The sequence below is a fragment of the Rhinatrema bivittatum genome, chromosome 3 (genome assembly GCF_901001135.1).
Source record: "Rhinatrema bivittatum chromosome 3, aRhiBiv1.1, whole genome shotgun sequence".
NCBI lineage: Eukaryota > Metazoa > Chordata > Amphibia > Gymnophiona > Rhinatrematidae > Rhinatrema > Rhinatrema bivittatum.
Window position 1 is genome coordinate 521,789,917 of NC_042617.1, and position 27,026 is coordinate 521,816,942.

At 46.7% G+C, this 27,026-nt stretch overlaps 1 protein-coding gene across 1 annotated transcript in view; it reads right to left on the reverse strand.

The window, feature by feature from the left end:
- Positions 1–27,026, reverse strand: part of LOC115088208 (pre-mRNA-splicing factor PRP46-like) — a 273,466-nt gene that overhangs the window by 185,789 nt on the left and 60,651 nt on the right. Inside the window, exon 3 of the mRNA XM_029596243.1 lies at positions 25,378–25,555. Coding sequence (XP_029452103.1) covers positions 25,378–25,555 — 178 coding nt within the window. The remainder of the gene's footprint in view (positions 1–25,377; positions 25,556–27,026) is intronic.

A 27,026-nucleotide genomic window follows, 5' to 3' on the forward strand; every position in this document is an offset into this window, starting at 1 on the left:
CGGAGTCATCTCTTGACATTGTTGGCAGGACGAAATATCATGTTTTTCGCCCCAAACAGACGACACACTCTAAGTGTGGGTCTGTGACTGACATGGTCAGATAAAAATCGGGCAATTTTTAAAACCCAAAGCCATGTCAGTATCGACAGCCGTCGATGAAAATAGAAAATTTGTGAGAGGAAATTTATTGTTTTTACAAATGTAAAAATGCTATCAATTTCTCAGTGAGAAAAGGGGGAGTGAGATCCCGTATGGGAGAAAATGTTTGGAAAAAATGACTTTTTCAGTCAGAAGTGAGTAAAGTAACTCACAGGGCTCCAATCTCCGCGATGCCTACAGCAGCACGGAAAAACGAAGACTAGAGTGAGACCCCTGTGGCAGAGAATATCATAGCATGCTGGGCATGCTCAGTGGCCTCACAGTGCCAGTCAAAAGTTTCTAGAAACTTTGACAGAACGTTTTCCCGCAATAGGGCTCCGTCAGTGACGTCACCCATATGTGAGGACTAGCATCCTGCTTGTCCTGGGATAATGTGCTTTTTTGGTGTCTTAGCAAGTGAGTGCGTCGATGGCGTCAGCACCAACTTACTTCGGTGCGGGGATGTTCTATGCTTATGTTTCGAGCCCGAAGCATGGGGCCTGCTTCCTGGGGACGCATCGGTGATGCGTCAGAACCCTGACGCTACTTGGCGCAGGTGTAGTCTTCGGTACCGATGCCCTCGACGTGTCTCCTGCGTCGGCACCATTGTCACTCGCTTCGGCGCAGGCCCGGACAAAGCAGGAGGCCCCACTGAAGCGGCCCTGGGATGCGTTGACTCCTTGGAAGCCCGGGGGAGCCCAGGGAGGACCGCGTCGACTCCTCCGAAGGGGCATACGAGCCCGATGACGCTTCTCTCAACTTTGAGATCTTGGCAGCTCTCTGCCTTTGGGCACGGAGGGACATGCGTCCTCAGTCCCTACAGGCCACCTGGTCGTGGTCAGGTTGGGGACAGACATGATTTTGCTGCACTGGCAAAATTTGAAGCCTGGTGGCCGCGGCATGTTGAGTAGTATGAAGAAGTGCAAGGTGAAGATGAAAAACATCTTTTCTTCACAAATCTTCTGTTTTTTGTTTTTTTTACTTCAATGAAGTGTTCGCTGAGGAGAGTGAAGAGCTCCGCGTGCAGTCAGGCGCAAGGAAAAAAAACAGACTGAGGATGGGGGAAGTGGGGGAGGATCCAAGCAGGCACACTGCACTAAAAGACTCTGTGTTCTAAGAGAGTTCCGCCACCTAGATGCCTGGAGAACGTCCCAGACAACATGGCTAATTCATGCTGCTTATCTACGGGAAAAAGTGCAAGATGCTTATTAAAATGATCTTGATGTAAGGGGGTCCTATTCTTCTTCCAAGGGTATTCTATTTGAGAAAGCTTTTTCTTATGTAAAAATAGAGTATGTGTATACTAAGGAGCATATGAAATTCTTTTGCGGAACAATCTTTTCAATGGGGTAATTTTATACATGGTGTTGGATATGGCAGAATTCCAAATGTTAACCATGTTCCTGGATAAATTAGAAATTGAGGGAAGTAATTCTTTTAAGATTGTGGGATCTACATGTTTTCACTTGTAGATATAGTGATGAGATAAATCATGATTTGAATGAGGTGGATTGAATATAATAATGACATTATTTAAGTTGTGATCTTACCAGGGAATACTGGAAATGATGGTTTTGGTAGGGTAATAACAAAACTGTAATGTACTGATGAAAAATAGGTCAAGAATGCGACTGGCCCTATGAGTGAGAGCATTGATGAGTTGATGCCAGTTCACATGCATTCATTGCTTGAACAAAGTGGCTAGCAGCATGGGATAAAGGAATTTGATCAGCATTTATATTAAAATCCCCTAAAACAATGGAAGGGAAGTTGAAAATAATTCAATTAAAGGGGAGCAATTATGGGCCAGAAGTCCTGGAGGACAGTAATCTAAGCAAAGGTTAATATTAAGGCTGGTGACTAACATGATTTCAAATGGGGATGGCATCTCTACCTGGAGATAAGACAAAAGTTACGGCAGGTTTTATGAAAAATTACAAGTCCCCCACCACGACGAGTACGGGGGAGACAATGGTAAGTATAATCTTTAGGACAGCATTGATTTAATAGGGAGATATCACATTCAGAAGTCTAAGTCTCAGTAATACATAAACAATCAGGTTTTATGGAAGAAAGTAAATCATAGATAGGGGTTTTTTTAGATATAGATAACGCATTGACTAGTGACGTGGTGAAATTGACGGAAGCAGGCAAAGGAATCAGTTGTTGCAATGGTATATTGATTAAATATACCATTGCAACGTATCTCATGATATGTTGTTGCTGATGAAGATCGCCATATCGGCCTTGACCAGTAACAGTGGAGATAAGGAAAATGCTGAAAAATACAGTCATCCAGATAGGGCTCAAACTTGTGAGCTAACAAAGGAGCAAACAAAGGAGCATGCTCCTTTGTGTTTCTTCATGCACGCATTTGGCGCGTGTACCACCAGCACAAACACCTCTGGCGTCCCTGGCCCGAATAAGCAGGGCAATCACCCTGATTGATGTCACAGGGGGGCAGGACTTCAGGCGCCAAAGCAGCAGCTGATGGAAGAGCTGAGCCACAGGAAGAGAAAGCAGGTGTTGCTTACCTGTAACAGGTGTTCTCACAGGACAGCAGGATGTTAGTCCTCACATATGGGTGACATCACAGGATGGAGCCCTGTACGGAAAACTTTTCTGTCAGAGTTTCTACAAAGCTTTGACTGACACTGGCACACTGAGCATGCTCAGCCTGTAATTATTCCTGTGAGCCACAGGTGTCTCCCTCAGTCTTGTCTTATAGCCAAAAACGCAAGCGAAACTAAAATAAAAGTAAAAACTTATAAAGACCCAACTCCACGAGGTGGCGGGTGGGTTTCGTGAGGACTAACATCCTGCTGTCCTGTGAGAACACCTGTTACAAGTAAGCAACATCTGCTTTCTCACAGGACAAGCAGGATGGTAGTCCTCACATATGGGCAAGTACCGAGCTGAGGATGCCCGAAAGTACACCAAATGCACCCAAGATGCGCGAAAGGTGCAATGACGGGGTGGAATTTGGAACAGAGGGCATCCTGAAACCCGTAACGGGTTGGTGGAAGGATGATGGGTAGGTAACCCGAAAAGAATAAGAGTAGACGGACTGGCCAAACATGGAGTATGCCGGCTAGTCATATCTAAATAATAATGGGCTGCGAAGGTATGGAGAGAGCTCCAGGTTGCAGCCTGATAAATACGTACAAGCAGCAGCGGCCGAGGGGAAGCTATTGAGGCTGGGACAGATGCAACAGAGTGTGGTTACACACAGTGTTGTAGTGAAATGGCTGCTTGTTGGTAGGAAAGAGTTACAGACCGTCAATTAGGAGGAATAGGTCTGTTTGCCCACTGGAACTCGCAGCTTGACTCTTGCCACAGAAGGAAAGAGTTAGGTGGAATTCCTATGGAATGTAGCGCAATCTAGATAGAATGAAAGGGCACTATTACTGTCCAAGAAGTCGAAAAACCCTCTCGCTTTGGTGAGAGAGAGGTGTTAGGAAAAACGGGCAGAGTATATTCTGAGTAAGGTGAGATGCAACGTCTACCTTAAGAAGGATATGAAGTTGAATATGTAAAACCACTCGGTCACGGAGGAACGCAGGGACGGATGAGTATGTAACAAGGTGTGTAACTCACTGACCCTGTTGGCAGAAATGACATTTATGAGGGAAAGAATTTCCCATGTCAAGCTGTGAAATGAGAGGAATGGAAAGGCTCGAACGGAGAACGTATGAGACTTATAAGGATAAGATATAGGTTCCATTCCTGCTCCAGGCAGGCGATAATATCTGAGTGATAAATGTGCGTCTGAGACGCATATTTATCTTTTTGCAATCGGAGTGAATGAGTAATAGGCTCATTCACATGCATATGATGAGCACTATCTCATTCACTCCGCGTCAGACGTGTGTTAAATAGGCGCTAATCCCCCTATTGCATTAGGGGGTGGATTAGCGCCTATTTATCCCGTGTCCGACTGCTGGTTATACAGTGCGCTTGGCTGAGCACACTGTACTGCATCGACCCATATATGACAAGAGGAGAGAAGATTTTTAAAAATGGGGATATACTTGATAGTCACAAAGGATCATGGTGCAACAGCCCAAGTACGGGTCACTTCCAACTGAGCCGGAAACCCAAAGAAGCAAGAAGAAACTGCCAAAACATATCAAATGTCTAACAGGAGCTCATTATTATTAATCTCCCTTTGAAGTTTCAGAAATGTCATATTTTATTCGGCCTTACTAACGAAATAATGAATCCTGAAATATATATATGTGAGCATCAGCCAATGAAAAAGCATGATTCCCAGCTCAACAATGTAAGTCTCTCCCATAAAATGTATAGTTCTTATAAACTGTATGAAAATCCAGTTGGAAAATTCAGGAAACCACAGGATTCTGATAGACTATGGCAGTGGCCAAAGGTTTAGGAGATACCCATTACTATACACAAATTAGAATATCCAAGGCAAAAGGAAAATTGGTTCTTACCTGCTAATTTTCTTTCCTGTAGTACCACGGATCAGTCCAGACTGTGGGTTGAGCCTCCTGTCCAGCAGATGAGACAGACCAAAACCGAAAGGGCATCCCATATCAGGACAGAGCCCACCCTGCATCCCTTCAGCATAACCATTGTCAAAAGAGAAAAGTATAAAGACGAGCACTGGGATTCACGGAGGGCTTGGTACAGGGGGAAGTAACAACAACTCCCCTTGTAGTAAAAGCCTCCACTCCTAGAGAGGAAGAAATAACATCGGGGGAATTAAGAAGTCTCATTGAAAGCCAAGGATTGGAGCAAAAATTGTTACGCCCTGCTATTCCAAAGCCTACTGTGGTCACAATGGACTCTATATGGACTGCAATAATGGTTTTAGAAAAATCTGTGTCCTCCTTATTTATATATTTATTTATTTTTAATTTTTATATACCGAAGTTCTAGTAGGGACTACAAATCACTCCGGTTTACATAAAACGAAGAACTGCTCAACAGATAGCGGAGCTTTACATGGAACCGTATAACATATGGAACAGTATAACTGGTTGACAATTTAACATAGTGCTAAATAAAGTGATAATATTAGATGTTACTTCTAAGTTTGGTGGGGAAAAATCAGCCTATGGAATTTAATATTTCTTCAAATACGGAAAATATAACAAAATTAGATCAGAAAGTTACTATTTTGCAAAATACTCAATTACAATTGATTAAATCTGATACGATTCACCAAAGGAAATTGGAAAATATAGAAAATTCTATCAGATATTTAAATCTTCGTATTCTTAATTTTCCATGTTGTGAAAAAATAACTCCCTTAGAAATGTTTAAAAAATACTTAATGGAAGTGTTAAAAATTCCTAAGGAATTGATGCCTACATTAGCTAAAATCTATATGACTAAGGTTACCCCTGTAACATCTATTGAAAATGAACCTGAACCAGAGCTAGACTTAACTCAATTTCTTGAAACCTCAATGGAATTAAAGATAAACAAGAGAGGAACTTTGTTTATACAATGTGTATTTGCTCAGGACAGAGAAATGATATTAAAAGCCTTTTTCCGTAATAGGAAATCACTTTTTCTAGGGCAGTCCATATGGATTTTCCCAGATATAACACGCTCCACTCAGGAACGAAGGAAAAAGTTTCTTTTGATGAGAGACGAAGTAGTAAGTATGGGAGCTAAGTTTAGTCTTAAGTTCCCATGCCAATGCTTAGTGAATAGGCAGGGTGTTAAAAACGTATATTTTGAACCCGACCAATTACGTAATTTTTTAGACTCTAGACCCTTGTGAACTCAATTAGAAACTATCTTGATTACGGTATAAGTAAAAGATAGGTGAAATCATTATCTCTGGTCCTATTTATTCATTAGAATAATCATTTGTGATTTCTTTAAATTATGCTCATTAGGAATTGTCTGTCGTTGCATTAATATTACATAGTAACTTTGCAGAGTAGGCAGAAATTCTTCCTCTGTACAAAAATTTCCTTCTTGTGCCATATGGTTAATTTGACATGTTGACGCTGCAAATTTACTTGTATTTTTCCTAAAATGATGTACCTGAAATTGTTGGTCAAATTCTATAAATAAATAAATAATAATAAAAAAAAAGACAACGAGATAACTAATAAATTAATTAAATAATTGAACAATAGAACAATTGAATTAACTCTGTAAATAATCACTTGTATAACTATCCATGGTCATCTTAAAAGATGCTTCCGGTGCCATCAATGATAATCCAGGAAAAAGATATCTAGAAATACCTGTAAGGACAAGAAGAAACTTCGAGAAGACAGACCGATAGAAACACGGGAGGGCATCTGGACTGATCCGTGGTACTACAGGAACGAAAATTAGCAGGTAAGAACCAATTTTCCTTTCCCTGTATATACCTGGATCAGTCCAGACCATGGGATGTACCAAAGCTTCCCTAAATAGGGTGGGACCGAGACAGTCCCCCTCGAAGAACCTGCCGTCCGAAGGACCCAAACATTGGAGCCCGAACATCCAGACGGTAATGCCGAGTAAAAAAGTGTGCAGAGATTTCCACGTAGCTGCCCTACATATCTCCTGAGGAGAGTCCGACTGACTCTCAGCCCACGATGTAGCCTGAGAACGCAAAGAATGAGCTTTAAGACCATCTGGGACCGCTCGGCCATGACAGATATATGCTGAGGCAATTGCCTCTTTCAACCAATGAAAAATCGTAGCCTTAGAAGCCTTGTTGCCCTTATTTGGACCACTCCAGAGAACAAAAAGATGATCTGAAACTCAGAACTCATTGGTGACCTGAAGGTAGTGCAATAAAACCCGCTTCACATCAAGACACCGAAGATCACCCCCTGCCGTACCTGCGATATTTTCAGGAGAAAAGGCCGGGAGTTCCACCGATTGGTTGACATGAAAAGAAGAAACAACCTTTGGCAAGAAGGTACCGTCTTGAAGGAAACCCCTGAATCCGTGAAACGAAGAAAAGGTTCCCTACAAGAGAACGCTTGAATCTCCGACACTCTTCTGGTAGAGGAAATGGAAACCAGGAAAACAGTCTTGAGCGTCAAATCTTTAAGGGTAGACAGACGGAGTGGTTCAAAGGGTGCCTCACAGAGGGCCCGAAGGACCAAATCAAGACTCCACGAGGGACAAGTAGCCTGAACAGGCGACTTCAAATGTTTAGCACCTTTGAGGAAACGAATGATATCAGGATGAGCTGCCACCGAATATCCATCAACACTGCCTAGGAGGGAGCAGAGGGCGGACACTTGGATCCGCAGAGAGCTGAAAGACAAACCCTTTGATAGGTCCCTTCTGAAGAAAAGGAAGAACCAGGGGTATCTAAGCTTTACGAGCCGGTACGCAGGATTCCGCACAGACATTCTCAAAAATTGTCCATATCCGGACATATGCCAGAGAGGTAGATGGCTTCTGGGACCGCAGCAGGGTGGAAATGACTTCCTCCTTATATCCCTTCTTTCTTAGTCCCCGCCGTTCAAAAGCCAGGCTGCTAGACAGAAGCGATCCGCCTGGTCGAAAAATATGGGACCCTGCCGAAGTAGGCATGGTAGATGACTGGGACGAAGAGGACCATCCGTCGCCAGGTTTACCAGATCTGCAAACCACGGTCTGTGGGGTCACTCAGGTGCCTTGAGGATGACCGGCCCCCTTTGGAGTTCTATTCTTCTGAGAACCTTTCCCACTAGGGGCCACGGAGGAAACATGTAGAGAAGAACATCGTGGGGCCAGGGAAGGACCAGGGCATCCACTCCTTCCGAGCAGTGCTCCCTCCAGCGGCTGAAGAATCTGGGAGCTTTGGCATTGCTCAGTGTAGCCATCAGGTCTAGGTGAGGAGGACCCCACCTGCGAACAATCAGATCTATCACTCCGTCTGACAGCTCCCACTCGCCGGGATCGAGACGTTGACGGCTGAGGAAATAGACTTGGACACTCTCCTTCCTTGCTATGTGAGAGGCCGCCAGGCGCTCCAGGTGCCGCTCCACCCAGGTGAGTAGCTTGCTGGCTTCGGGAGCCACCAGGCGACTCCTGGTGTTCCCCTGTCAGTTGATATAGGCTACCGTGGTGGAATTGTTGGATAGTATGCGGACCGCTCTGCAGCGGATCAGCGGAAGAAAAACCTTGAGAGCCAGGCGCACCGCTCGTGCCTCCAGACGATTGATGTGCCAGCGGGACTGGACTTGGGACCAGTACCCCTGCGTGGCCTGGGATTGACAGACCGCTCCCCACCCAGAGAGGCTGGCATTCGTCGTCACTATGATCCACTGCGGAGTCAGTAGGGGCATTTCCTTCAAGAGGTGCACTAGCGATAGCCACCATTGTATGTCGGCGATGGTAGAACCGGAGAGAGGTAGGGGTGTCTGGAACTGCTCGGACACCGGCTTCCAGTGGGATAGCAAAGCTTTCTGTAATGGTCGCATATGCACAAAAGCCCAGGGGACCAGGTCGATAGTGGAAGCCATGGTCCCCAATACCTGGAGGTAGTCCCATGCCGTGGGAAGCAGGAGTGAGAGAAGTTTGTGCACTTGGTCCATAAGTTTGAGCGCCCAAGCATCCGGGAGGAACACCTTGCCGACTCTGGTATCGAAGCGCGCCCCCAGGAATTCCAGGACCTGGGAGGGCTAAAGGTTGCTCTTGGAGAAATTGACTATCCACCCGAGGGAGGTGAGTAGAGCAAGAACCTGATCGACCGCTAATCTGCAGAGTCACTGACTTGGCCCCCACTAGCCAGTCGTCCAGGTAAGGATGGACTAGGATCCCTTCTCGGCGAACAGCTGCCGCTACCATCACCATGACCTTGGTAAAGGTGCGTGGAGCGGTGGCGAGGCCGAAAGGCAAAGCTCGGAATTGGAAGTGTTGGCCCAGGATGTTGAAATGGAGATACTTCTGATGCTTGCGACAAATAGATATGTGGAGATAGGCCTCCTTCAGGTCGAGGGAAGCCAGATATTCGCCTAGGCGAACCACAGCTATCACCGCCCTAAGGGTTTCCATTCGGAAATGGGGTACCTTGAGGGCCCGATTGACCCTCTTGAGATCCAAGATGGGACGGAAAGAACTGTCCTTCTTTGGCACGACGAAGTAGATGGAATACTGGCCGACGCCTTGTTCCTCCACTGGCACTGGGACTATGGCTCCCAAATCCTGGAGCCTGTACAGATCCGGCAGATCTCGAGCGAACTCTAAAGGGTAACCTTTCTCTATCACCTCGAGGACCCACTGGTCCAACGTGATTTTGACCCATTCCTCCAGAAAACGGGAGAAACGTCCACCTAAGTCTGGAACGGCGGAATGGGCCGGCTGGATCTCACTGGGAGGCGGATTTTGCAGTGGAAAGTTGCGGGTTACCATCCCGGAAGGCCCAGTGGCCATGAAAGGAATGAGACCATGCCTGGGACCTGGAGGAGTTCCCTCTAGGAAAGGAACCCCGCGCCCTGTTGGTATACCTCCTCTGCCCCCTGAAACGGGAATGCATAGGAAAGAAAGTCCTAGGCTGTTTAGGGCGGTCCTCCAGTAGCTTATGAATCTTGTTCTCACCCAAGGATTTAATAAGCTGCTCTAGCTCCTCGCCAAAGAGCAACTTACCCTTGAAAGGAAGTGTGCCCAACTGGGATTTGGAAGAGCAGTCCGCCGACCAGTTGCACAGCCAGAGGAGGCATCTGGCAGACACTGCTGACACCATTGCCTTGGCCTGTACGTGTAGTAAATCATAGAGGGCATCCGCTCCATACGCCACTGCGCCCTCCAGTAGTTCAGCCTGCTCCGCCTCTGTAGACAGAAGGTCCTGGGTGATGAGCAATTGGACCCACCTAAGACTTACCCGCTGCATGAGACTGCTGCAGATTGTCGCCCGGACACCTAAAGCCAAGACTTCGAATATATGCTTAAGATAGAATTCAAGTTTGCGATCCTGGACATCCTTGAAAGTGGTGGCTCCCACAACCGGGATGATGGTGTGCTTGGTGACCACAGAGACCAAAGAGTCCACCTTGGGAATTTTCAGCATTTCTAGGCAATCCTCGGGAAGAGGATAGAGCTTATCCATAGCTCTACCCACATGTAGCCCTGTCTCGAGAGCTTCCCATTCCTGAAGGAGCAGCAGCTTATGCATGGGATGGATCGGAAAAGTACGTGGAGGCGCCCTGAGTCCCGCCAGGACAGGGTCCACGTGGGCTGGCATTATCATCTGGAGGGACTTCAATCCCCAGGTCCTTCAGGATGAAGGGAATGAGAGGCTCCAGCTCCTCCCTTTGAAACAAACAGTACCCGGGGGTCATCCCTTTCGAGAGGGGGACCCAGCAAAGACGAATCTGCGTCCGGATCCTGATCTGAGATTGCAGGTGGCTGAGGTGGATCCGGGGGGGTTACCCCCGGTACCACTCTAATACTGATGGAGCCTTGCAGATCTGGCGCCGCAGGAGCGGGCGGAGTGGGCATCTGTGGGATTTTGGCGGGCGGAGGACTTGGGGGGGGTCCTCCTCCTCCTGCAAGCTAGCCAGGTACGATTTGTGCATCAACAGCACAAAGTCTGAAGAAAAACATGGCCTGGATTTCCCGGGGTGGGAGGGGGAGGGTCGGGATCCTCATCTGGTGGGGGCACAGGGCTCAAATTGGGGGGAGAAACCTGAAAATCTGGCTCTTCTCCCCCTTGCAGCTCCAAATCGGGAGCTGCACTAATCCCCAAAATGGCTGCCATTCCCGTGGTTTGCCGGGTCGGGAACAGACTGGCCATGCGGCGCGATGAATGCCCCCGGGACGCTGATGGAGTCGGCGCCACAGAGGGACCCTCCCCACCCGGTAAGCACCCTGAACAAAGCCCATCGCGGCTCTCCCTGCTTTGTTACTTAGGGGGAGTGACTGGACCACCAGTATCGCCCCAGTATACAGGTCACCGGAAAGGGAGCCTAGACTGAGGAAACTCAAGGGGCAAGTCCCTCTAGGCCCCCCAAGAGCGAGGAGACAGCGCTGTCCCCTGAATGACAGAGCTGAGAGAAAAACAGTTTCAAACTTTTTTTTTTTTTTTTTAAAGTAAGCACAAAGAATAATACTTGCTTGAGCTTGAGAAATAGATAGAAAACAACCCCACAGGGTATAGATAAAGGAATTGAAGGGGACCGCAAGGTGAGCTGCCTGCATCTGCTGGAGACAAATACTGAAGGGAATCAGGATGGGCTCTGTCCTGATGTGGGATGCCCTTTCAGTTTTGGTCTGTCTCCATCTGCTGGACAAGAGGCTCAACCCACGGTCTGGACTGATCCGGGTACGTACAGGGAAATAGCATATTTTTCACAATTTAATATTTTCAACCAACCTATACATGTCAGTTATCAGGAAATATTTTATGACTAAAGTTTTTGTATAACAATCATTGCTATACATGAAGTTTATTCAGCAGCAAGTTAAACATCTGAATCAAATATAGAATAATAGAAAGTGATAAAGCAGAGTTGCTTACCTGTAACAGGTGTTCTTACAGGACAGCAGGATGTTAGTCCTCACATATGGGTGACATCATCCGGATGGAGCCAATCACGGAATACTTTTGTCAAAGTTTCTAGAACTTTGACTGGCTCCTACTGGGCATGCCCAGCATGGCACTAACCCTGCATCCAACAGGGGTCTCCCTTCAGTCTTATGTATAGCAAAAAACGTGTGAAAAATAAAATAATAAATCACAAGCATACCCAACTCCGTGGGGTGGCAGGTGGGTTTCGTGAGGCCTATCATCCTGCTGTCCTGTGAGAACTCCTGTTACAGGTAAGCAACTCTGCTTTCTCACAGGACAAGCAGGATGGTAGTCCTCACATATGGGTGAACAACAAGCTGAGGATGCCCGCGCATGTATCAAAAACTCCCAAAGACATGCAACAGGTACAACAAGGGTGATTCTTTGGATAATGGGCAGCCTGAATATCCCAGCAGGTGTAGAAAGAAGTTGGAGATTACAATGAGAATAGATTGCGTAGAACAGACTGGCCAAAGATAGAATCTTCTGTACCAGCTTTGTCTATGCAGTAGTGGGCTGCAAAGGTATGGAGAGAGCTCCAGGTTGCAGCTTTGCAGATATCAATAAGAGGTACAGAGCGAAGGTGTGCAACAGACGTTGCCACTGCTCTAATGGAATGCGCCTTAATGTGTCCCTGGAGCGAAAGGCCTGCTCGTTCATAGCAGAAGGAAATTCAGTCCGCTAACCAGGACAGGGTCTGCTTTCCGACCGGGATTCCCAGCTTAAGCTTATCAAAGGAAACAAAGAGCTGGGTGGATTTCCTATGGCCTGCAGTGCGTTCCAAATAAAAGGCAAGCGACTGTTGGCAGTCCAAGGAATGGAGAGCCCGCTCAGCAGGAAGTGAGTGGGGCTTTGGAAAGAAAGTAGGCAGCACTATGGACTGATTTAAATGAAACTCAGATACCACTTTCGGTAGAAATTTAGGATGAATGCGAAGGACCACCCGATCATGAAGAAATTTCATGTAAGGGGGGGTCAACGCCAGAAGGAAAAGGATCTTCCAAGTGATACTTGCAGGAATGCAGAGGCTCAAACGGAGGTTTCAGGAGCTGCGCTAAAACCACATTAAGGTCCCAAGAAGGGGCCGATGGACAGAGAGGAGGCTTCAGGTGAAGCAAGCCCTTCATAAAGCACACCACTAGGAGCTGTGTCAAGATAGAGACATTCCCTGTACCCCTATGGAAGAAGGCCACCACACTGACATGCACTCTGATGGAGGTTTGTAAAACCGACTCCGAGAGATGCCAGAGGTAGTCTACAAACTGATTTGTGGGGCAGGTAAAAGGATATAACTCCTTTGAAGTGCACCACAACAAAATTCTTTTCCATTTGGAATGATAAGATCTTCTAGTAGAAGGCTTTCGTGAAGCTACTAGAACCTGGGATACAGAGTCCGCCAGATTGAGCGGTTGCAAAATCAACCTTTCAACATCCAGGCTGTCAGTGACAAGGCCTGAAGGTTGGGGTGGCACAACTGACCGTTCCTCTGAGAGATCAGGGACAGATCCGTGCCCAGAGGAATCTGCGGACACACTGAGAGATCCCGAAGGATGGGAAACCATGCCTGTCGCGGCCAGTAGGGGGCAATGAGAATCATCAAACCCTTGTCTGTGCGTAGCTTCACAAGAATCTTGCTGATGAGAGGAAGTGGTGGGTAGGCATAGAGGAGGCCCTTCTGCCAGGAGAGGGCGACCGCATCCTGAGGTAGAACTTGGCGACTGCGATGTAGGGAGCAGAAGTTGTCCACCTTGTGATTGTGAAAGGATGCAAAGAGGTCGATGCTCGGATATCCCTACTTCCGAAATATCCAGTCTGCCACTACAGGGTTGAGAGACCACTCATGGGGCTGAAACTCTCGACCTAGATTGTCCGCTAGAACATTGTCCACACCTGTCAGATAGGTCGCTCTTAGAAGCATGGTTGGAGATAGAGCAAAAGCCTAAATTTGTGCCACCTCTTGACAGAGAAGGTAGGACCCTGTGCATCCCTGACATCACTACCTGGTTGTCCATTTGGATCAGGATTGTCTTGTTAGACAAACAATCCTGAAACGCAGAGAGAGCATATCTGATCGCTCGGAGCTCCAGAAAATTTATTTGATGTTGCGACTTCTGCAGACTCAGGTATCCTGAGTCTGCAGGTGGTTGACATGCGCTCCCCAACCTAGAGTGGAAGCGTCGGTCGTTAAGATTATGTGAGGCTCTGGAGTTTGAAATGGTAGACCTTGAAGCAGGTGTGACTCCTGGATCCACCATGCCAGTGAGAGGCGAAGCTGCCTGGTGATGTGTACAATGTCGGACATTGGATGATATGCCTGTGACCACTGGGACTTTAATATCCACTGCGTTTCTCGCATGGGCAGACGAGCCATTGGGGTAACATGGACCGAGGATGCCATATGTCCCAGCAAGACGAGTAGATGAAGAGCCGTCGTGGTTCGGCGAGACTGTATAGCACGTGCCAGTGATGCTAGCGTACGAGCTCAGTCCTTGGGAAGAAAAGCCCTTGCTTGGATCGTGTCGAGATCCACTCCGATAAAGGAGAGGAACTGAGACAGAACCAGGTGAGATTTCTGATAACTGATTAGAAATCCCAATGATAGTAGTAGCTGCACTGTGAGATGGAGAGAGTGAAGAACTCCTTCCGATGACTGAGCTCTCAGTAACCAGTCGTCCAGGTAAGGATAGACATGAGTGCCCAGTCTTAAGTATGCGGCTACGACTGCCAGGCATTTCATGAAGACACGAGGGGTCAATGCAAGGCCGAAGGAAAGTACTCTGTACTGAAAATGTTGGTCTCCGACAAGGAAGCGGAGATACTTTCTGTGAGATGGGGTAATCACGATGTGCAGGTACGCGTCTTTCAGGTCTAGAGCGCAAAGCCAATCCCCCTGTTGGAGAAGTAGAAGTAAGGAGCCCAAGGTTACCATCCGAAGCTTCTCTCTCCAAAGACGTTTGTTTAGAGCCTGAAGGTCTAATATCGGGCGAATACCTCCTGTCTTTTTTGGGATTAAAAAGTATCAGGAGTAGAATCCGAGCCATTCTGGGAAAGAGGAACTGGTTCTATAGCATTCGCTTGAAGAAGGGAAGTTACTTCCTTCTGCAGATGAAGATAGTGGTCGGAGGAGGTCCACCCCTGCCGAGGTGGATTGTCCGACGGGACGGAGAGGAAGTTTAGATGGTAGCTTTGAGCTTCAACCGACTGTACCCACCGGTCTGTGGTGATGTTTAGCTACCTGGTGGTGAAGTGGCAGTCGGCCGCCGACAGGCAGAAATGGCAGAGGGGGATGATCTTCGCTCCCGAGTTGGAAGTCAAAATCCCGCAGCAGGACTAGGCTGGGTGGGAGGTTGAGGTTTCTGAGCCCTTGGCTGGCATGGTGCACACTTTTGGAATGGGCGGGACAGACGAGCCCGTGTCGATGGTGGATAATATCTTCGGGCTTTGTATGCCGTTCGTTTAGCTTCCCGTCTAAATGTGCGCTTGGAGGGAGCTGAGAATTCCGCATGAACGGTCGAAAGCTGACGGAGTGTTTCGTTGTGGTCCTTCAGCTGGGCTACCATCACAAGAGGTTATCCCCTGTGCAGGGGAGGTCAGCCAGACGATCTTGCACCTCCGGGCGGAGATCAGAGTACTTTAGCCAGGCCCAACGGCGAGCGCTGATGCCGGCTGCTGACATCCAGGAGGCCGTATCGAAAACATATGCCGATCTGACCTTGTGTTTACCAGCATCGAAGCCTTTTTTGATGATATGAGTTCAGCTGGTCTTGAAACTGCTCTGGGAGAGACTCACCAAAGTCCTGCAATTGTTTAAACAGGTTCCGACTGTACTGCGTCATATATAATTGATACGACGCAATACGTGAAATGAGCATTGCTGCGGCCGAAAGAGTCAAGAAACTTCTGCTTCTTCCCAGGTAGAGCTGAGGAATGAGGCTTTTGACGCTTGGCCCTCTTCTGGGTAGACTCCACCACTACCGACTGATGCGCCAATTGTGTCTTCTGGAAGCCTGGAGATGGCTGCACAAGATAGATTGCATCCGTCTTGCGGTTCACGGGAGGAACCGACCCAGGATGTTCCCAGTTCCTCTGCATTAAATCCTGTAGAATGTCATGGACGGGGATGGACATGATTTCTTTTGGAGGATCCAGGAACTGAAGTACCTCCAGCATTTTATGCCTGGAGCCCTCCTCCGTCTGCAGTGTGAAGGGAATAGACTCCACCATCTCCTTGATGAAGCTTATAAAGGAGAGGTCTTCTGGCGGAGATTTGCGCCTTTCCTCTGGAGGTGACGGCTCCGACGGAACTTCGGTGGAGTCCTGGGAATCAGATGTATCGTTTGTCCACGGATCATATGATTGATCCCCTGAATCCATCAGCGGCCGTGATGGAAGCCCACCAGCCGGAGAAGGCCTTGGCATCGAAGGCATCGATGCTGGCATCGATGGTCTTGGCCTTGGCATTGATAAATCAAGATCCGGTATAGGTGCCAGGCAAAGTGGCACCGATGGCATCAGGGACTTTGCCGGTGGCCTCGGTGCGAGCACTCCCGAAGGCCCCGGAATGGGCTCCGGCCTCGATGCGTCCTCTTCCTCCGTTGAGAACGGAATGGGCGTCGATGGAGCCATGGGGATCAGCGATTTCCTCAGTGCCCCCAGCAGGGCACAGATAAGCAAGTCAAGCTTATCCAGAAGAAGTGACATCGGTGCCGGTTCCGGCGCTGGTGTCGGTGGTCTCGGGAGGCTTTGGACAACCTGGACCACTGCCTCTAGCACCATCCAGTGCAATTCCTCTCTGAGTGCTGGGGTCCGGAGTGGGAGGCATGGCAGGCAACGCCGAAGGGTCCACCGGTCCTGGTGGATTCTCAGTGGCCATGCCCACTGAAGGCGAGGGACACCTCGGTGCATTTGTCTTCAAGGGCAACTCATGCTCCTCAGCTCAGGTCTTTTTCTTAGGTGGCTCGCTCGAAGAGGGTGCCACCAGTGCTCCAGAAGTCGAAGGCACCGGTCTCCAATATTTGTGCCGGTGCTTCTCCTGGTGATCAGCTTTCCCCGACTCCGGTATCAATGACGGGGACATCAAAGATTGAGACACTGATCGGGCTTCACCGGCATCGGAGTGAGGAAGATGCTTCGCCGGCAACGGAGTCGATGGAGTCTGTGGAGATGGACGCTGAAATAACAGCTCCATCTTCTCAAAATGTGCCCGATGGCCGTTTGAGGTCATTTGGGCACATTTGTTACATGTCTCCACGTCGTGCGACTGTCCGTGACATAATACACAGACCAATTGGGGGTCCATGATTGACATAGTTCTCGGACAATCAGGGCACCGGCGAAAACCCGTCGCAATCGTGGCCATCAAAAAATTTAGGCCGGTCGCGGATGGTGCCGACAAGACCCCGAGCGGTCCCCGCCGGGAACCGACCGAAAAACGGGGCAAACTTACCCTATGGACGTGGCAATCGACAGCGGAGAAGGGAGACTCCTAGGGGGTATAAACTTTTGCAAGTTTTGAAAAGAAATTTCCTGAGGAAAAATTCCTGTCAGGAACTGTGAAAAGCTCCAAAAATCCGCAGGGCTATAGCTGCGCGGAAAAAAAGAGACTGGAAGGAGACCCCTGCTGGATGCAGGGTTAGTGCCATGCTGGGCATGCCCAGTAGGTGCCAGCCAAAGTTCTAGAAATTTTGACAAAAGTATTCAGTGATTGGCTCCATCCTGATGATGTCACCCATATGTGAGGACTACCATCCTGCTTGTCCTGAGAGAAAGCAAAACTGCTTACCTTGTAATAGGTGTTATCCCAGGATAGCAGGATGTAGTCCTCACATATGAGTGACGTCACCGATGGAGCACAACGCGGGAAATCTTTCTGTCAAAGTTTCTAGAAACTTTTGACTGGCCCTGAGAGGCCACTGAGCATGCCCAGCATGCCATGATATTCTCTGTCACAGGTGTCTCTCTTCAGTCTCGTATGTAGCAAAACTTTTAGCAAAAATAAAATAATAAAAGGAAGGAAACCCAACTCCACGGGGTGGCAGCTGGGTTCTGTGAGGACTACATCCTGCTGTCCTGGGATAACACCTATTACAAGGTAAGCAATTTTGCTTTCTCCCAGGACAAGCAGGATGCTAGTCCTCACATATGGGTGATTAGCAAGCTAGAGGCTGAGTCATTTTGTAGTGAAGCAACAGTGAGGTATTGTTGTTGAATATGAGTCAGCCGAAGATCACAATAGGTTGGTTGTAGAAGGAGTTGGGATTATACTGGAAACAAGTTCTTTAAGACAGATTGTCCTAGGCAGAATCTTGTCATCCCTGCTTGTCCAAGCAGTAATGAGCTGCAAAAGTGTGAAGAGAACTCCATGTTGCTGCTTTACATGTGTCAAGGATTGGCACTGAACGATAGTGTGCTACTGAGGTTGACATTGCTCTTATTGAATGTGCCTTTACTCGTCCTTGGAGAGGAAGGCCTGCTTTTTCATAGCAAAACTGTATGCAATCTGCTAGCCAATTGGATATAGTATGTTTACCCACTGCTTTCCCTGGTTTGTTTGGATCGTAGGATATAAACAGCTGTGTGGATTGTCTGTGGACTGCACTGCGGTTGATATAAAATGCTAGTGCACGCTTACAGTCCAAGGTATGTAAGGCTGTTTCTCCTGGATGGGAATGAGGCCTTGGAAAGAATGTGGGAAAAACTATGGATTGGTTCAAGTGGAATTCCGTAACTACCTTGGGGAGGAATTTTGGATGTGTACGGAGGACCACTCTCTCATGTAGGAACTTAGTATAGGGTGCGTACGTGACAAGTGCTTGTAACTCACTAACCCTTCTAACTGATGTAATGGCTATGAGAAAGGTAGTCTTCCATGTGAGAAATTTAAAATCACAGGAATCTATGGGTTCGAAGGGAGAACCCATGAGGTGTGTTAATACCAGATTCAGATCCCAGTCTGTGACAGGTGGTCGAATTGGTGGTTTAAGATGTGTTAAAACTCTCATAAACCTGCTGACAAGAGGCTGTATGGAAATAGGTGCATCTCCCATCTTGTTATGGTAAGCAGAGATTGCACTTAAATGTACTCTTACAGATGAAGTCTGGAGACCAGATTCTGAAAGATGGTATAAGTAGTCTAGTAGAGAATTTGTGGGGCAGGTGAAAGGATTTATCTTCTTTTGGTTGCACCACAAAGTGAATCTCTTCCATTCGGAAGAATAGTTCTTTCGTGTGGAAGGTTACGTAAAGCTATAAGTACTTGAGATATATTGGTGGTTGTAAGATCAAGCTTTCAACATCCATGCTGTCAGAGATAGGGATTGAAGGTTGGGATGGCGCAACCGACCCTGATCTTGAGTTATGAGAGTGGGAGCTACTCCCAGGCGAATGGGATCCTTGACTGAGAGGTCTAACAGTGTGCAGAACCATACTTGTCGAGGCCAATATGGGGCTATGAGTATCATGGACCCCTTGTCCTGTTGTAGTTTCACTAGAGTTTTGGTTATAAGTGGTATCAGATGATACGCGTATAGTAGGCCTGAGTTCCAAGGGCGAGCAAAGGCGTCCTTGGCTGGCTGGTTCTTCTGTTTGTGTAGAGAACAGAATTTGTTCAGTTTCTGATTCAGATGTGATGCAAAGAGATCCAGTGTTGGTAGTCCCCAATGCTGAAAAATCCTGGTCGCTACTGCAGGATCCAGGGACCATTCGTGTGGTTGGAACTGACGACTGAGTCGATCTGCCACTACATTGTGAATGCCTGCGAGATAAGTGGCCCGTAGGAACATTGAGTGTGTTAGGGTCCAGTCCCAAATCTGTGCAGCTTCTTGACAAAGGAGATACGAGCCCGTACCTCCTTGCTTGTTGATGTACCACATGGCTACTGTGTTGTCCGTTTGGATCAGAATGATCTTGTGTGAAAGGCAGTCCGTCAACGCATATAGCGCATAACGTATAGCTCGAAGCTCTAGGAAATTTATTTGAAATGTGGCTTTGAGAGTTGTCCAAGTCCCTTGAGTTTGGAGAGTGTCTATGTGAGCTCCCCAACCCAAGGTGGATGCATCTGTAGTTAAAGTTATTTGTGGGACTGGTTGTTGAAAAGGTAGGCCTTTGCGCAAGTTGTCCTTGTTTGCCCACCAAAGTAGAGATGATCTTAGTTGTTGGGTCACTTGAATTGGATAATGTAGTGGTTGGATGGCCTGGATCCATTGTGATCTTAAAGTCCATTGGGTAACTCTCATGGCAAGTCTTGCCATAGGTGTAACATGAACTGTGGAGGCCATATGACCCAGTAAAATCAGAAACTGATGAGCTGTCGTTTGTTTCTGCAAGGAAATGGATTTTGCTAATAGAATGAGTGTGTCTGCTCGATCTACAGGTAGAATGGCCTTTGCTAGATTGGTATTCAATTCTGCTTCTATGAATTGAAGCAGGTGAGTTGGAGTGAAATGGGATTTTTTATAATTGATGAGAAATCCCATGGAGTGAAGTAGAGCGATCGTTCGTGTTAGAGAGATAGGAGCTCCTTGTTGAGACTGACTCCTTATGAGCCAGTCGTCTACATATGGGAACACATGGACACCTTCTTTGTGTAAGTGTCCTGCTATTACTGCTAGACATTTGGCGAAGACTCTGGGAGCAGATGCCAGTCCAAAAGGTAGAACTCTGTATTGGAAATGTTGATGGCCTACCATGAAGTGCAGGTACTTGCGATGAGGAGGGAATATTGGAATGTGAGCATAAGAGTCTTGAAGATCCAGCGAACAAAGCCAATCTCCTGTTTGAAGAAGTGGAAGCATGGTGCCTAGAGAAACCATCCTGAACTTTTCTTTCTTCAGAAATTTGTTGAGATTTCTGAGGTCTAGGATGGGACGTAGGCCTCCGGTTTTCTTTGAATGAGGAAATATCGGGAGTAGAATCCTCTGCCCTGCTGTGTCCGGGGCACTGGTTGTATGGCCCTGGCTCTCAGAAGGGTGGATAATTCTATTTGTAATTGATGTAGTTGAGAATTTTGTTGTGGGCAGGAATTTGGTGGAAATTCTGAAGGAACTGAGAGGAAATTTAGTTTGTAGCCTCGAGAGACTATGGAGAGTACCCACTGGTCTGATGTTATGTTTTGCCAGTATGTGTGAAAGTAGGATACTCTTCCGCCCACTGGCAGGTTTGGCCTGGGATTTAGAGGTTGGGTTTGTTCTCTGGTTTGTATTTCACAAGCCTGCCGCAGGGCCTGTCTGTGCAGGAAGTTGTGGACGAGTAGGCCTAGGCTGCCTGGCTTGGGACCACTGTTGTGGTCTGGTTGATCTACCCCTAGAAGCTTGGGGGTAGTATCTGCGTGGCATGTAGTAAGAATGTCTAGGTTCTCTTCGGGGAGGGCGACGAGAGGACTGTGTAGCGGGCTCTTGTGAGGTTTGAGACAGTTGACGTAGAGTCTCTGTATGGTCCTTAAGTTGTTGTACTGCTTCCTGAACCCTTTCCCCGAACAGATTGTCACCAATACAGGGCAGATCTACAAGTTTTTCTTGAACCTCAGGCCTGAGGTCAGAGGCCTTGAGCCATGCCCATCTACGAGCAGTAATTCCAGCTGCTGCTGCTCTGGAAGCAGTCTCAAAGTTGTCATAGACTGCCCTCACCTCATGTTTCCCAGGTTCTAGGCCTTTGTTGATTACAGCCTGTGCTGGGTTTCTGGAATTGTGTGGGTAAAGAGGCAACAAATTCTTCCATTTGTTTCCATAGGTTCCTCTGATATTGTGTGATGTACAGCTGGTAAGCAGAAATTTTGGTGTTTAAGATGGAACTCTGATACACTTTCCTGCCTAATGAGTCAAGGAACCTATGGTCCTTGCCAGGTGGAGTTGATGAGTGTGGGCGCACACGTCTGGATTTTTTCTGTGCAGACTCCACTACAACAGACTGGTGTGGTAATTGTTGTTTCTGGTAGCCTGGAGCTGGCTGCACTATATAAGTTGTGTCCACACTCTTATTCACTGCAGGGACAGAAGATGGATGTTCCCAAATGCGGCGTTGGAGATCCAAGAGAACTTCATGGATTGGCACGGCCAGCACTTGTTTAGGCGGGTCAACAAACTGTAAAACTTCAAGAGTTTGTTTCCTTGTTTCTTCTTCTGCTGTGAGTTTAAATGGAATGGAGTCAGCCATGTCCTGAATGAATGAGGAAAATGATAGATCCTCTGGAGGTGACTTTTTTCTCTGATCCAGAGGAGAAGGGTCAGACATGAATCCTTCAGAAGATATTACAGATTGCTGTTCATCCCAAGAATCCTCAGAGTCGTCTCTATAAGGAGATTTTGGTGATGACCTTGGAGGGAAGTGAAGGCCTGAAGGGCATGGCTGTGGATCATCGGTGGAAAATACTGTAGAAGTGTCCTGAGGCTTTGTGGATGGTAGGTTATCGATGACATTTTGATATCGTTGCAAAAATTGTCGATAAAAAGCAAGATCTTACACTTCTAGAGGCTCGGATGACGGTTGCCTCGATGGTACTGAGGTTGTCATCGACGTCGTCATCGGTGGAAGTGCCGCGGAAGTCGTCGACGTAATTGAGAACGGCATCGACGGGCCCGATGGAATGTCGGCGAAGATCAATGTCGATGATGTCATGAGCCTCGGCGTTGTAGTAATCGAATCCATCGGTGTCTTCGGTGCCAATGAAGGCACCGGCATCGGTGGACCCACCGGCATCGTCGCTGGAGGCATCGGCATCATCGCCGGAAGTGTTTGCTCCTTGAGAGCTTGGATGACCGCTTGTCTAATTATAGTAGACAATTCCAGCTGTACAACTGGTGGAATCAGAGCAGTTGTAAGCGGTGGCGGAGGCTGTAATGAAACATCCTGTGAGGAGGTCTGAGGAGGGTCTGGAATCGACGGAGATAAAGGCCCAGGCGCCAAAGAGGCCGGTATTTCCTGGTCCCGTGGCCGCTTCACCATAGACTCGTCTTGGGACATCGATGGAGGATGACTGTCGACGATGTCGATGCCGATGTTTGGACTTTTGATGGTCCGCCGACTTCGTCGATAGCACTGACAATGGTGAAGATGGTCGATCACCGGATCCGTCCGGACGTGGTTTTTTTAATTAGGGCTCTTTTAGTCGCTCCAGCTGGAGACGACCTGGAGGATTTGGAAGGGGAAGGAATTAGTTGGAGCTGGAACAAATGTTCCATTTTTTCCTGCCTAGCCTTCTGCCCTTTTGCTGCCATCTCCGCACATTTGGGACACGTCCCCACATCATGCTTTTCACCGAGGCAAAGGACACATTCTAAATGTGGGTCGGTGACTGACATATTTCTATTGCAAACAGGGCACTTTTTGAATCCCGTCGCCATTTTGTTACAGACTGCCGTCGATGGATATGAATTCGTGAGAAGGGAATTTTTTGAAAAATGAGAAATCAAGGATGAGGTACTCACCAGCCGGTGAAAGAGAACCCCAAGAGACTTCTATGAGAGAGAATATCGAAAAATATGACTTTCCAGTCAGAAAAGACTTCGTGAAGAACGCAACGGCTCCTGTCCCGCGATGCGTGAAGCAGCGCGGAAAAGCGAAGACTGAAGAGAGACACCTGTGGCAGAGAATATCAAGGCATGCTGGGCATGCTCAGTGGCCTCTCAGGTCCAGTCAAAAGTTTCTAGAAACTTAGACAGAAAGATTTCCCGCGCTGGGCTCCGTCGGTGACGTCACCCATATGTGAGGACTAGCATCCTGCTTGTCCTGGGATAAAACATTTTTCGAATCTTTACTTGAAATATTTTCCAGTTCAGTTCTTTTTTTTTTCTCTATCTGGTCATTTTTTTAATTCATACTATTTTATCTTAACCTATACCTTTTTTTCCCCTTTTTTTCAGTCATCTCCTTATCTTCTCATTCCCCTCCCCAACCAATATCCTTTCCATCTGTTTTCTGCTCTTTTTACACAAACCCCTACTTCATCTTTCCCTCTTCTCTCTCCCTCCGTTCCACAAAGCCTTATTTGTTTTAAATTTCCTTCCATCTCTCCTGTCCTCTCAAAACTGTCACCTTCTTTTTTGTTTCCTTCAGATTTTCATTGTATCATCCCCTCCCAATAATGCCTTTTCTTTTCTGCAGTGCTGAGATTCAAAGGCAAGTGCTGTCACCTCTTCTCATTTGTGTGTAGCAGGCAAAAGATCCCCAAGTCATGTTGCTACACTCTCCAGCAAGACTTAAAACCATCTCCTCTGTCTTGTGGGGCCATGGGATTTTGACAAAAAAGTGTTCCATGATGATGTCCCCCATGTGCGAGGACTACCATCCTGCTTGTCCTGTGAGAACATCTACTATTACTTCTACATCTTATGTTGTTGCGGGTCCATGCTACCAGCTACTCTCCCAATCACAATCTAGCTGGGATTCTCTAGCTGAATAAGAAAACTGAGTTAAGTCTCTGGGGAGGGGTGGGGGGGGGTTCTCCTCGGTCCCACTGCCAGACTCCTCCTTGCAGCTTCCCTCAGAGGCTCCTCAGGCCAGGTACTCCAGTCTCTGTTGCCTTTTACCCCATTCCTTCCAGGATGTCACCACTATGGATTTGGGTTCTCTCATCCCAGTTGGTGAGCTGGACTTAAGCAAATATAGTCCCAGGTTGTCCAAGTTGTTAAAGTAAGGCAATAGGGATTTTAAATTAACATTTGCCCCAAAATCAAGCAGTAATAAAGCAACTTTTTCCTTAATCCTCATACATGTTGCTCGCAGTTGCTGCCTCCACAGCCTAGGACTGGCTTGCGCTCTATGGGCTGGTTCTAGAGGAACCAAGCCCTTCTGCCACCTCCCACCATAATCTGCAGCTGGGGTTTGTGCTTCCCCTTTCACTAAGGCTGCAACTACATCCACTTAAAGCTCCTGACCTGCAGACTCCCTGCATACATCTTCTTCTGGAGGAGTCTCCACCACTGGTTTCCCGGTCCATTGGCTCAGGTTCATCCTCAGGGCTTCTCAACACCACCCATGTCTTATGGGAGTTGAAGTCTGACTCCTATTCTTGCTTCTTTTACTTAAGGGATCTCCTCCCCAGGTTTTCCTTACAGCCTGCCTTCTTTTATTGACCAGGGGAATATAATATCCATCACAATTTTTATAGAACTATTAGGTATATATATACAGACTGTACAACCACACTTAAGAGATAGTACCTGTTCTGTGGAGTTTACAGTCTGATTAAAATACACACAAGATAAATATTCTGAAGCCTCTCATTATAGGAAATTGGTTAAAATAAGTAAGGCTACAATCATGGAAAACTAGGGTTTAATATTTAAAAGCAGCCTCATAAAAGATGGGGTAGTAGGCTAGATTTGAACATGGCCAGTTAGTGATCATGACACTCCAACTCAAGAAATCTAACCCAGGGATATAGAACAGTAAGGTGGAAAGCATGAAATCAGAAATTGGTAATGGAGAAGAGCAAAAACTTCTCTGCTCTGCTGTGAGAATTTCAGAGCATTTCTGAGAGCAAATGACCCTATTGGAAAAGCAAATGCCGACCTAACATTTAATAGTAAAAAAAGATTTGCCTCACTTCTCCAAAATATAATACCAAAAAATATATTACCTGAGTAGTTCCACAATAGAAAATTTACAAAAAATAAGTTTTTCTATCAACTTTCTTTATTTTCATTCTATAAGAAATGTGGGAAAAAAATTGTTTGAATTAAATTGTTATGGGTCTTTAGAAATAAAAGTCAGTAACGGTCATTTTGTTAATCCATAAACATCAAATATACTATAATCCATACCAGAGAAAGAAACAACATTTGTTGATTCAATGTCATAGATGGAAATCATTCCATCAGCCCCTGCAGCAACAAGTAGTTTATTGCTTAACGGATGATAACTCATTGCAGTGACAGCTTGACGTGTACGGTGTCCTGAGCACAATGCTGATTCTAGAGCTCCTGTTTCCATATTTACAATCTGAAATATGAATAAAAATGAACATAGTGTGATATTTTTATTATTTGTGAAAAAATGTTTAAAATATGTTGTAATCCACCTTGACCAATATATCTGATGAGGGGGTGAACTATGCATTTTGTAAATAAATAATCTTTAGCACACACAAAGCAAGGTTTGCAACCTGAGGTTCCCGAGCCATATGCAGTTCTTTGAGTACATACATGCAGCTCTTTATTACCCCTTCCCTCCTAACCCAGCAGAAGAGGAGACCATTATATTATACCAACAGCTGCACCTCTGATATTGCTCTCCTGTAAAATATATGGGGGTCAGTATTCAGAACCTAGCCGTTTATCTAAATTAGCTGGATAGGCATATCCGACTAACTTAGATCGGATATTGAGCAGCACAGATATGCAGCTGAATATCCCCATAGAAATTGCTACTTAGATGGATAAATCTTATCCATCTATGTTTAGACTTGCTATTGATAAGTTATCAATCTAAGGCTGAATATTGTTACTTAGCAGGAAAAGCAGCACCACTGCAATGCATCCATGGCCCACCTACAACTTATCCAGCTAACCATATAGCCCTTTAAGTGACTTACCCTAGCTATCTAGCAGTCGCCAAATATAACGAGGTATTCAGCAGCCGCTAGATAGCCGGATAAGACATACTTATTTGGCTATCTGGCATCTGAATATCAACCTCATTCAGCCTGCAGTTTTAGATTGCAGTTCAAACAGGGCCGGTGCTAGCTTTTTTGCTGCACTGTGCGAACAATTACTGTGCTCCCCCCCCCCCCCCCACCACCACTGTTCATTCATTCTCTGTTCCAGGACCACAAAAAAAAAAAATGCCCAGCTCCCGTCAGTGATACAAACTTTAAAAACAGACACCATCTCCCCCACCCCAAACCCATGACTGCTGCAAGGGTATTAGGTGCCCTAAGCGAACCTTATAGCCTTGCACAACGCCCCCCGCCCCATTCCACTCACATAGTTAAGAGTTATGCATTTATATTTTACAGGAAAAATATCAAAGTACAGTATTCTGACATAAAAATATCACATATTATAATTACATACACTGCTATTAAGCCAACCAGAAATCCCAGCAAAAAAGATACTTGGAACCCATATGGTATTAGGCCTATTGTGATGGGTGTGGGCTTGACCCTCTAAAAGCCCTAAAACACTAATACACTTCCTATTAAGAGAATGCCTCACCTCAGTCACACATGCAGAACATAAATCTACCCTCACCAAATACAGAATAGAGCAACCATAAAGTAGAAATACAAACATGCAGACAAAAACTGAACTGGAAACCGCAAGAAGCCACTCTCTGCAGTGCAACAATGAAAAAACAGAACCATCACCATTCCTCAAATATCAAACAATAAAATCAAGAAATAAAATAAATACATAATCATAATACTAAAAACATACTAATAATATTTTTTAAAAAGCTGATGAATAAAAGA